Source organism: Melopsittacus undulatus, chromosome 3 (genome assembly GCF_012275295.1).
Source record: "Melopsittacus undulatus isolate bMelUnd1 chromosome 3, bMelUnd1.mat.Z, whole genome shotgun sequence".
NCBI lineage: Eukaryota > Metazoa > Chordata > Aves > Psittaciformes > Psittaculidae > Melopsittacus > Melopsittacus undulatus.
Genome location: NC_047529.1, coordinates 32,337,862 through 32,350,527, shown reverse-complemented (window position 1 = coordinate 32,350,527; position 12,666 = coordinate 32,337,862). Strand labels below are relative to the sequence as shown.

Sequence of the window (12,666 nt, the reverse complement as noted above, 5' to 3'; positions counted from 1 at the left end):
TGCCTGCAAAGACTCTGACCTTCATCTACAGTCAACAATACAAATGTGTGCAAAACACATCGGCTCTCTTCCAATTTCTACAATGCAGGGCAATTTCAAACAAACCACCTTCAAAGCGACTGGATTGCTCAGATCTGCTTAGCTGGGACAGAACCTGTGCTCAGTCAAGTGATCTGTGTTTTTTCTCAGCCTCAAAGCAAAGATATTCCTCAGTCAAAGCAAAGATATTAGAGAACCTACTGCTTGCATTAGTCAGAACTAACCTGTTCTTGTAGACAGATGTAAATTATTTTACAGAATGCTACAGACCAGGAAAAAGAAAAGCAAACCACAGAGCAAACCCAGTAAGCGCCACTGAGTAATGGAGCAAAATACACTTTTAAAAGATACTACCGATTACATATTATAATGTGCTGGCTACTAGGGCAGTTTCATTCTAAAACTACACCCAGAAAACATATTTTCTTTATAATAACACTCCTGTTAAAATCATCTTCAGTCATGATGGTGTTCTTGCCTTATGATTATTATTCATGCAGTCTTTACATAAATATTTGTGGTTGTCCTGGTTGCCACCCACATTTCTGAAATCAAGTTTTTAGCAAAACTCAGCCATGAATGTTTTGGGTAGAATGGCCTTCATTCATTACCAATTTAAAACAAAATATTCAGCTTCTCTGTTTAGAAGTTCAGGTGGGATGCAATGTCTAATCTATGGATTAGATTGGATTGCTTTCTGAGCAGAGTGGAGGTTGCCATAAACAGTCTCAGACCCTTATTTACCCCTTGCACTGCAGGCACAAACTCTGGTTGTGCTTTCCAAAAGGCTGGGTGACCAGTAGAAGAATCTGAACATGTTTTTTTTCCCTAATATGTCAATGTGAGATAAAAAAAATCTCAGAGTGCTCAAACAAACTTAGTTACACCACAGTGCAGTAATGTGCAAACCAAGGACTGAATTGGACAAACATGCACATACATTTGGTAAAGTTTTGCAAATTCAAATACACCACTTAATTCAATGTTATGGTTCTGCAGTTGGTACCCAGATTCTGAAAACAGTGTAATGACTTAAGAAGGCAAATACACTTCAGCACAGAAAAATAACAAGAGAATACTGACTTGTTCCATTCAAGTCAACCATTAGACCATCTTGTACATGATCTTGAATAAGCTGCAATGTCCTTTCAAATATTTCCCCAGCTCTTGCTTGCTCAACAGTGTATGGATCCCTTGGGTATCGAAATAGGGCCAACAAATCATTTGGAGAACGAGGACGACTGATGAATAATTAGAAAAAAATAGTAAGTGTACACAGGAGTTGTTATAAAATAATAATGCTACATAAATTGTGTAAATGTTCAGCAAGGGGATTAGTACATACCTTGATTACTCATCTCAAAATGGAATGCAAACAAAAAAAATATTAAATTAAGTAATAGAACATTAAACACAGCAGCAACTAAACATTTAGTAGCATTTTAATAAAGATTATCTCAGCAGAAAAACTGCTGCAGTGAATAGAAGTCTCAACAGGAGCGTTTAAATAGGAGTCTTCACATGTTAAACTGTTAGTATTCCCAGAACTAACCAGATGTTAACAATGTCGTTAAAATAATAAAATGGCTTCTTGCTTAATAAATCTTCCACTACTTCTAGTATATACAAAATTTATTTTGACTTCTCAATATAAAAATAAGGGAAGGGGTTACCTGTCAAACAGATGTGTACGTGTTGAATTTATTGCTCTGTCAACAGTTGCAATTGCTTCCACAATCGATGTCTGCACAAAAGGATCTCCATTTCGGCTGACATTAGGGACTACAGAAAGAGGAATCCATATGTTATGGTAAAAATGACCACACACACAAAAAGATATTTCTATAAAAGAGTCTAGACACGACATCATTTCAGTTGTACAAAGTAAACTCCTGTTCTTTAAGCATTAGCTCGTCCAAATATAAAATTCTTATCAGTTTTGGATTTTTATAAAGAATATCACTGTACATAAAAATTTATAACATTTATAACATAAAATTTATAACAGAGGTTAATATAAGCTTATAAATCTGATTGCTTATAATTCTAAAACAAAATTAAGATAAGTACACACAATGTTTAACTGTCCACTAATTAGTCTGAGAATTTCAAGTAGAAATTACCTAAGAAAAAGTTAATTATTCAGGGTTTTTTCTGGTGTGGTGTGCTACCAGCCTTCGGGCATTGATACCAAAAGCCTGACCTATATACGCTGAAATCAATGCAAGTATTCCTGTTGAAATCATTGCTTTCAATTAGTACTGAATTCAATGTAAGAATTTAAAAGGTTTACAGAAATGTGTTACAAGTGGAACACACTGACAGTCTTGGTTTGCCTTTTAGAACACATGCATTGCATAAATTTGAAGACATTTCACAAATAAAAAAAAAATCCCCAAAACCTCTCAATTTAAAAAAAACCCACAGAATTTTATATATTCCTGAACAGCTAGAGTAAATTAACATTGCTCTGCTCCTGAGCTTAGTCTAGTAAGCAACACACATTAATTTTAAAGGGCTAGAAAAAAAGTATTTATTTTGATCACTACTTTGTTTTCTACTTCAAAATTATCTAGCTTTTTAATGCTACATTTACAATCACATGCTTATAAGCTATTTAACGACTGCATAACACTGGAAATTCAGTAATGCATAGGCCCATTCAACTGCTTTTTTATGCACTACTCAGTTGCTGCTGGATGTTTGTACAACCTATCTAGGGCTAATAACCTTCCTTTTAGTCTAAACCAAGAACTACCAGATCCAGAGGCAACAACTAACAGTTTCCAGAGTGTGTTTAGATTGGAGAAGCCACACAGGAAGAAGGGTAAAGTAGGGAACAAGTCCAAAGCAAATACACTGGAATAAAATCAGCAGATGTACAAAATCAGCTGACATAAAAAATGTTGTTTGCAAGTTTTTCATTACTTCCTTTTTTATTTTTTTCCTAGGCAATATTTCATCATTTTTTCATAATGAGCAGCTTAGGCTATGTCTGTATGAGTTTCAGAGTCCAGACCTGGGTAATCAAACTTAACCACCTATACTGTCAAGTAAAACAGCTCCTGGCACTCTACAGCTGTAGCTGAAGCCCCTTTCTCTTCCCTGAGGCCAGCTGTCTTGCACTACTGACAACATTCTCCCACCATCCAGAAACAGCTGACCCTTTCCATAGTGCCTAAAGTGGTAGCTCCTGATGTGTCCTAATTACCTTCTGTCCTCCTTACTTTCTGTTTCATAGCAACATTACAGAAACTATCAGGTAAGCTACTTATTTTAAGGGAAAGCAAAATTTACAGGTTTGTTACTCAATTGTTTCAGGCAATGCTTGTGTGCCATGAACCATCTTAACACTGCAACATTGCAGACTGTAAAATCCGGGGGCTGGTCACCTTCCCTATTGCTGTCTACAATAGATGTAATCTCAGTGCTCATTTTAGATACATGTTTGCAGAGCTATGATTCTGATTAATGGTACACCTGGTCCGAATCATAAATCTTGGTCAAAGAAATCACAGAACTGTAAGGGCTGGAAAGGGCCTTAAGATCATCTAGTTCCACCCCCCTGCAGGGACTGCTTTCACTAGACCCAAGTTGCTCAAAGGTCCATCCGATCTGGTCTTGTTTTGAGAATGGAGCATTCACAACCTCTTGGGCAACCTGTTCCAATTCCTCACCTCTCTCACACTAAATTTATTCCTTGTACCCAACCTAAATCTCTTCTTTGAACTCATTACCACTTGTCCTACCACTGCAGTCCCTAGTGAAGAGAAACGTGGTCAGATATTAACTGTACTGTACTTAATTTTTGTTTATAGACTATTTGCTGCTGAAAGTTCTCTTTTTAAATGGATAAATATTAAAAGTTAAAGCTCCCTGTAAACCTTTCACATGATTTTGTGAAGCAGGGCAGGGGGAGCAAAATGACAATTTTTTCTAAGCAATGAAAATGGAATCCATATATATCCCACCTTGCACTCAATCCAGACACTTTTACAAAACTATGGAAAAGGACAGAAGGAAATTATATAAAAAAAGCATCTTCAAAATATTATAAAATGTGGCCAGCAAGACCTTCCCACCAGCTTCTATACAATTGCCTTTATTCCATCTCAATTTTAGGAAAAGATTTCATAGAATCATAGAATAGTTAGGATTGGAAAGGACCTCAAGATCATCTAGTTCCAACCCCCCTGCCGTGGGCAGGGACACCTCACACTAAACCATATCACCCAAGGCTTCATCCAACCTGGTCTTGAACACTGCCAGGGATGGAGCATTCACTACCTCCCTGGGCAACCGATTCCAGTACCTCACCACCCTAACAGTAAAGAATTTCTTCCTTATATCCAGTCTAAACCTCTGCTGTTTAAGTTCCAACCCGTTACCCCGATTTGTACTCATTAGGAACATTCATAACACATTAACTTTGTTTAAAAGTTAATATTGACAAGAAATATTGACAAGCAAGTTTCTAGGCATTTCTGGCTAATACCATTATTGATACTATCAAGATAGCAATTGTCAGTACGTCTTTGCTCCTCTGAGAGCTTCACTTTAACAGCAACCATAGGGAACAGTTTCTGGCATCTGAGAAACATCATTTACAGTTTCAGACTGTGTCATATTTCCTACTGAAAGACAACAACAACAAAATTACAGAGTTTCCTTTTGAAAATGAGTCTGAAAAATCAACAGTTTTACTCAGTGAGTCAGAAAAGCATTAGTGTCAATCCTTAGCATCTGGCTGCTTTATTACAAATTATTACATATTAATGATTAGTAACTATTATTTTTAATTATTACATTCAAATAATTGTAATAAACTCAAATATTCTCCTTTTCTTTATGTTTTCTCCTTTAGCTTCTTACATTCATTATGACTTTCCTGAACTCTTTTACAATGTTTGCAGTCTAATTTTCAATCAAGTACTGTATGTGCCCCTTTAAAGATGACGCAAGGCCTTTTGTCAAGTTATCCCTAAAGATTAGGTTGTGCATTTGACTAGCAAAGTCTAACAGGTTCAGATAATATTTCAAGAGGAAAGTAGTATGACTAACTGGAGCCCAAAGCATTGTTTTGAAGCTTAACTCATAGAGACATTGTGGCTGACATATTCCTATCTTACATCTGTGCAGATAGCTGCCTGAATTAAAATGAAGAAAAAAGAAAAGCAAAGGAAAAAAAAAAAAACAAAAAAAGAGGAGTGTGGGAGAAAAACTGAAACATGAACAAAAGAAAAACTTTAATATTTTATTAACTTTTTTTGCAACTAATAATCTAACTCATACCTCTGATTCATACACCTTACCATTAACAGTAAGCACCATACTAACAGAGGAGTATCCTATGGTATTCCGGGCAACACATTCATATCGACCTTCATCAGCTGTTCCAACATCACGAATGGTAAGAAATCCCTCTGGACTAACATGAAATTTGCCACTCTCAGTTACCTGCACTCCATCCTGCAGCAGAGCATAATGACTTGTTATTCTAAATACTCTTTGTCTTCAAACCTGAATTTTTGCAATCTTTTTCTCTTTTATTTTTACAGAGTTTTTTTTTTTATATTTCTATTTTGTATGCCAAGATAATCTTCAAGTAGATTTATGTAAACTTACATTAAAAACTCACACGTTGTTGACAGGAGTTGCATGTACTTCTAAATTGTACACTGTATTTATTCACTTTTAAAAGCATTCATTATTGCAAATCAAAGTACTTTAGCAGTTATAGGTCCTCACGACATAAAATTTAAGACCCAAAAATAAGATAGCACCTCTTGAGAACATTTATATGTATCAATTCTTCATGTACAATGTATTCAGAAGCTGTTTAAGGTATACTAAAGTACATTTTCCAATGCTCATTAATTGAAGATAAAATAATCAGGAAGATCAATATCAGTAACCTATTAACTCTGCTAATAACTCTAACAGTTTGATATAACGATTATTGCACCAATGGAAATCAAAAGCCACAGACAGGTTATGAAAGAGTCACTAAAACATGTCCTGGTTGAAGTGTCAACCTAATAGTTTAAAAAGGCTCAGCAGTACAGTGTTTTCATTGCTTTATATCTATGATGTAGTTGAAAGTGCAAAAGTATTAAGAGGCTATTCACACAGAACTGCCACTAAAATACATAGGCCTTTTAAGGCTGACATTACGAATTTTAGCTTGTCTATTTAATGACTTGCATAACGATATATATACACACACGTACACATATATAAAATTCAAGTTTGGTATATAGATATACATGCTCTGTGTTAAAAGAAGATTTGCTGATCAAACAACAGGTAATGCTTTCAGACACCAGAGCAAGCAATAATTTGACAGTGTGTACTTTAAAAAGCTCGTTATGAAAAGATGGAAATGCCATTGCATTTCTGCAACAGCTGAACAAATGCCTAGTACCTTATTCCATGTAATTACTGGCTCTGGCTCTCCTTGAGCACTGCACGGGATCTGCACATTTGTGCCAACCTCCACTGTCATGTCACTGGGAATGCTGGCAAATACAGGCGTCACTGAAAAAAAGGTACATTGACAAAGTATGAAATACAACTTGTACAAAAGATGACCTAAAAAGAGGTAAACACTGTTGATTTTTTTCAGCCAACATTCCTGAACCTATAATCCTATTCTGTCTGCAACTTTGTAGTTGCTTAGAAGTTTGTCTTACAGATAAAATTCTTTAGACCCGAAGTCTTCTTTAGAGTGATTTTTAACAACTCAACTTCAAACGAAACTAGCCAAAACACTTTTTGCCCAAACCATTTAAGTTCCACAATTTAAAAGCTCTAAAAGTATTTCCATGAATAGGAAAATCTGAGTAAAATCACCAGAATGAATATCCCATCAACTTCTGTAAGTTTTTCAAGTTTTAATTTTTAAGCGACAACAACAGAGATTTCTTAGATGATAAAAGCAAGTTTCCACAAGTCATTCAACTGTGATTCCCCCAGCCCAACTTGCTGAGGTGCTAAGACTTCACAGAGCGCCTATCGTCCTGACAGTAAGCCCTAGGCATTAGCATGTCAAAAATATCACCTCTGATTTTAAGGACACAGTTATCAGTGTGAAGAAAATTAATGCATTTTTTAATCCTTCAAATCCAGATTGACATGCAGCACTCAAATATCATCATAAATTTGCATGTGCTTCTCATAAAGATATTAAAAATTGTATTTCTGCTGTAAAGTATTGGTATTCGGGGGGGTTGCGGGAGGGCTGTGCTTTTACAGAGATGTATTTGGCCACACAGTGTACATTTACACTACCAACTGAATGTGGCCCTGATATTAAATTGTTTGTACACAAATGGCTGCCAAGAACCAGAAATCATTTCAAATAAGGCATTCAGAGGCAGACATCCAGCACTGGGAAGCTTGGGTCCTGTGGATGTGAGTAATATCATGCCACCAAACAGAACTGAAACATGAATCCATATCAATTAATACAGATTTAGCCACAGTGACCAGTGACCATTCCTGAGATGTACAGTCCATTTGTTAGAAGCCCAAAAGAAAAAGAATTTTCTCTTCTTGCACAACTGAAAATAGCATGGCAGTGAATACATGGAGAGCTCCAATTTCAAGCTGCATTACAGCCTTCAATCTTGTATTTACTATTATTTAGTGACTGTATGTTGCAACCTGGGTCACACAAAAATAATTTTCTTAAAATCAGTGAAGTTTAACACAATTGCAAGGCTATAAAACTTTATAAAACTGAGTTTTGTTAGATGGAATTTTAGTCAACAACTTCATATAGGTGAAAAAAAACCAAAATATAATACACATCAATTTTGACAAATCAGGCTCCTCGTATTCTTATTTAAGAAAAATCGATAGAATTTCTTTCTGACCAGCCACTAAGCCCAAGAAGATCTTTGAGCTGCTTTCACTAAAATAACATTTAAATGAGGTCATCAACAAGAAATACTTTGAATTAAATGTTTAATCTCTCTGAATTTAGTTAAATATCAAATTACTTAACTAAACGAAACTAAACATATTAATATGATTCTAATTAATCCTAGAATTAGCTTACTTAAAATTTAGTTAAAGAAAAGCACAAGATAAATGGAGTGGGTTGTGGGGTTTTTTTTCCTGTGTCTGCTGATTTTAAGTATAGGAAATGACTTTTGATTGTGAAGGTCATTCTGCTGTTGTCAAATGAAGTGTTCCGCTTCTGGACATCAAAAAAATATGAGACTTACCCTATTTATTCAACAGCACAGAGTCTTATAAGCAACTGGTCTTTGCAAAGCAAACTATTTTCCCAAGCATAGGAATACTGTCATCCACAAAGCAAACCTCCGTTCTTTATAAAAAGGAGTAAATCAGTTAAACCTCTTTTATAGAAGACAGACTGTTCTAAAGGAATGATACTCTGTACAAATACTGATAAGTATCCATACATATAATTTATTAAAAAATACTTGGAACCTAAAAATAGATATGCTCAGAAATACCAATGAGAAATGTTAAATGTTAGCAGCACTTTGAACAGCAAGTTTTTTTTAAATTACAAAAGACAGCCTCATGCTAACAAGCTTTTATCAAAAAAGGCCATGTTTAGTTGTAAGCTTATGTGGTCTCCAAGTGACTTTATGAATAAAGTCTATCAGGGCACACTGTCCTACATGCTCAATTTATATAAACTAATAAGACACCTTAAAATTCAAAACCAGCAACTTGGAATAATTGTGAAAATGCAGTAAAAGTCCTGAAGGAAAACCCAAGCACTAGTCAAGCTCTGTTTCAAAAGCGTTTTTACTTCTAAGCAAAGATAAACTACTCCAGATTATATTATTTTTTTTATTTAATTCTTTTTACATTACTTTTTTTATTTTCCTCAGCAGCAGCTTTCATGGACAACATACCTCTAGGCTGTACAGTCAGGTATACGACAATTCGTTGAGACCCAATAATGTTAACAGCTTGGCATTCATACTGTCCCTGGTCATGCAGAGCAACCCTGGAAATCCTTAGGGTTCCAGAGGATAGGACTAAGTGTCTTCTGTCAACAGACAACTGGCCTCCTGAAACACAAAGGAGCAGCAGTGCAGAACAAAGTACCTTTGCGTCAGAAAAAGGGAAATCCAGAAGATTATATATTTGATGAAGCATTGGAGAAAACTGGAATATCATTAAAAAAAAGTTTGAAACCTTTACTTCTCAGAAGATAAACACATCAAGCAAACAAAACATGCATAAGCACGCAATCATAAACCTGAACTTTATTTTTCTTTGCGGTAGAAATATTTTCATTTAAGTAGCATGATAAAGCATCCAAAAGAGAAGGCATCATAAGAACATCAGTAGGTATTACTGTTCATTTCACATGTGAGTAAGACACAATTCATCATATCTGCCTAAGCCATACAGAGAATCCATAAAAAATACATATAGCCCTAAAAAAAAGGAATATAATAAAAATTAAATAAAAGGCACATCAGTGTCTGTACCCTATTCTTCCTTTCTGGACATTTAATTTGATTGGAGCAATCTTTTTAAGAGGGAGTAACAGCGACATTATCAGCATCACAATGATCATATGTTTCTTAAAAATCTGCTTTATCTACCACATTTTAGAATTTCCTAAGAGTTGTTTTGCCTGCTAGAGGATCATTTAATTCAACTGGGTTATTTACTTACTTGTTAAACACCCACTACATTATTTCTTCCCACTGGACCTTGTTTAATGCCTTTATTGCCACTGCCTGATAAAACTATAAGCAAAGTGTATACCAGTGCTTCTCTCAATGTGCATTAAGTGACAGAAATGCAGTTATACTGATGTCAGTTACAAGTTGGGCTGTACCTAATTTCAGATTTCCAGTTAATGACAGTCATCTCTATTTCCTCTGTAGTAAACTAGCTGCAATAGGTACTGCCACATGTAATTTGTCCCATATTTCTTAAACATTATTGGGAATCTATTATGGAGACATATTTTAATGGCTTTTCTTTAATGAGTATTGAAAAATGCTTGGGCAGCTAGCTTCTGTGGGACACAGTTTCCTTTCTAGCTAAAGCAGAAAGAGATGAGCCATGTTTCCTTCAGAGACTGAAGCATCTAAGCAAATACATGGATCTAAACAAATACCATTTTATTAGTTTAAAAGTGAAAATAGAACATGCTTACCTCCTTTAGTCCAGGCAATAACAGGCTGGGGATAGCCTTGTGCTTCACAAGGGAAGTCAACAGTCTGTCCCTCAATCACTGTTTTGTCTTGTGGAGTGACAGTAAACTTAGGTAGAGCTAAAGAGAAAATAAACAGGATAAACCAAAACAAACCCCAAATTAAAAAATGCATAACTGTCTGAAATGATGAAATTATTCCTGCATGACTTGAATAGCTCATATCAGTAGGAAAAGAGACACTAACGGGACAGTTTTATATTGTGGCCCTTATACGGCAGAGTTAAGGTAGCCATCACTGCAGGAGAAACACCTCACAACCTGGCCCTGGTGCCAGCAAAGACATCTGGGATCTACTGCCACAGGTCCAAAGTAAGAGGTATAGTAAGACTTGTAAAGTCAAATATAGATTGGATTAAAAATGCCTTCTTCTCTCAAACAATCTTAGGCTAAATTGTGAGGAAAATGCAGTCCAGTCAAAGCCATCCTGAGCTCCTTGTTTTCTTCTTTACACAGAAGGAAAGCAGTGAGTAGAAGCTTGGGCCAATCTCTGCAGTAACATCATGGCACTATCAGTGTAAGATGTAATTTGTTCAGCTCTCAAAACATAATCATCCAGTTGGTGGATAATGAATAAACAAAACCACAAGGACAAGTTGTTCTGTATAGCTTTAAAAAACAGAACTCATTAACAAAGTATTTGCAACCTGAAGTGTTTGCCAACTAGAGAGCTTAACATGAGAACAGAAAGAAATTTAAAAGTTTCTTCAAAATGCTTTGTAAATGCAAGTTTCAGCACAAAAACATTTGAAGTAAAAATATTCTCCATATATATATATATGAGGCTTTTTATAGATTGTTCTTGAACATTTTATATTCATATTATTGACATACAGTACCAAAATTATTGCAATCACAGTAAGTTACAGTACTTTGACTTTTGTTTTGCAGAAAACCTATGCTAACACATAGGCTACAGAAAAAATGTAATCCCCTATAAATTTGACATTGTACGTTTATTCCTACAAGCAAACAAATCATAATAAGAAATAAATATTTCAAAACAGCAATGATTAACTTCTGAGAATAATCAACGGATTTTAACTTTCAGAGAATTAGTATATAATACCTTAGAGTAAAATGTATAGCAACTTTCCTACAGGTTACACTAGAATCTTGTAAGTAAAACGAAAACTTTCATGGTTTTAGTTCAGCTCTGACAATTCAGAAAAACAGACAAAACCACACAGTTCAAAGTAATATACTGTTCCTAATATATTTTATAGCTTGTCACTCTTAGTTTAAAGTTACCTTGGACTATGATGTATGCAGTTGCATGGATATTATCTATGCTGTTTGTTGCAAAACAGGTGTACTCGCCGCTGTCCTCCTGCTTCACATTTTGTATGTAAAGTCCTCCTGATGGGGTGATGGTGATGCGAGGGTCAACTGGCAAAGGGGTTCTGTCTGCTTTGGTCCAGGTAATTCGTGGCTGAGGGTGCCCGGTTGCACTGCACTCCAAGGTAACGCTCTCTCCAACCAGCACTTCAGTGTTTTGAGGGTGAATCACAAAACTTGGCCTGGCTGTGAGGAAAAAGCAATGCCTAAATATGACTTTCGGCTCACATAGGTAATTTATATGGATACTGCAATACTCTGGGAAATCTAGAGGTTTTTAATAGTTCTGTTCCAGCATACTTCTAATCTTAGTGCAAAATCTGCCTCACTTTAAACCTAATCTAGAGGCAGACAGTTATAAATATCAGTAGATAAGAAATATAAGCTCTGATGTTTCTTTCCTTGACTGCCATTAAAACAAAGTTCAAACATTTCCTTCTCATTTGCCGATCTTCATAAAGGTCTCCTCAGAGGCACAAGCACTGAGACCGAGAAAACAGGCTAAAATTTGTCATAAATGAATAGAAACACAAACTGATTAAGCTATATTTTAGTACCTTTTCCCAACTATGTGTGTGCTTTGCAGTGACATTTTAAGTTTACTTGAAGCTGAGTGTCAAAACAAAATTTTCTCACAGCCAAGTCCAGAATTTAAAAACATTACATCCTGGAGAGGAATTTAGTACTTGCAAACACAAAGACCTGGCAACACAGAGATACAGGCTAAGAAGTTCCTTAATAAGGATGGCTGCACAGCATGTGTCAAAGCTTCCATGAGTGGCCTGTTTGGAAGCTTGTGGTTTTCAGGTATCCACAGAGAACACTATTGTACTGAGCAATGTTGTAACAGCTTCTTTTCATAAGCCTTAAATAGAGAGCCTACGAGACTACCATCAGAATCACATAGTACAATAAACATATTAACTGGCCGATTTTTGTTCTGGGGATATAACTTAATGATCTAGTTCTTAAGATGCCCAAGTACAAAAATACATATGTCAAGAACATACAAAAGCCAAGGCATCTTATTTTCAGAAATCTTATTATGAAAACAATTCTCTATCTGAATG

At 35.5% G+C, this 12,666-nt stretch overlaps 1 protein-coding gene across 1 annotated transcript in view; it reads right to left on the bottom strand.

Moving 5' to 3' along the window:
* The window catches only part of PXDN (peroxidasin), an 81,780-nt gene that overhangs the window by 18,651 nt on the left and 50,463 nt on the right, over positions 1 to 12,666 (bottom strand). The window contains exons 10-16 of the mRNA XM_005153329.3: positions 11,510 to 11,782; positions 10,202 to 10,318; positions 8,937 to 9,095; positions 6,464 to 6,576; positions 5,352 to 5,508; positions 1,713 to 1,821; positions 1,123 to 1,280 (exon numbers count right to left, since the gene is read on the bottom strand). Coding sequence (XP_005153386.3) covers positions 1,123 to 1,280; positions 1,713 to 1,821; positions 5,352 to 5,508; positions 6,464 to 6,576; positions 8,937 to 9,095; positions 10,202 to 10,318; positions 11,510 to 11,782 — 1,086 coding nt within the window. The remainder of the gene's footprint in view (positions 1 to 1,122; positions 1,281 to 1,712; positions 1,822 to 5,351; positions 5,509 to 6,463; positions 6,577 to 8,936; positions 9,096 to 10,201; positions 10,319 to 11,509; positions 11,783 to 12,666) is intronic.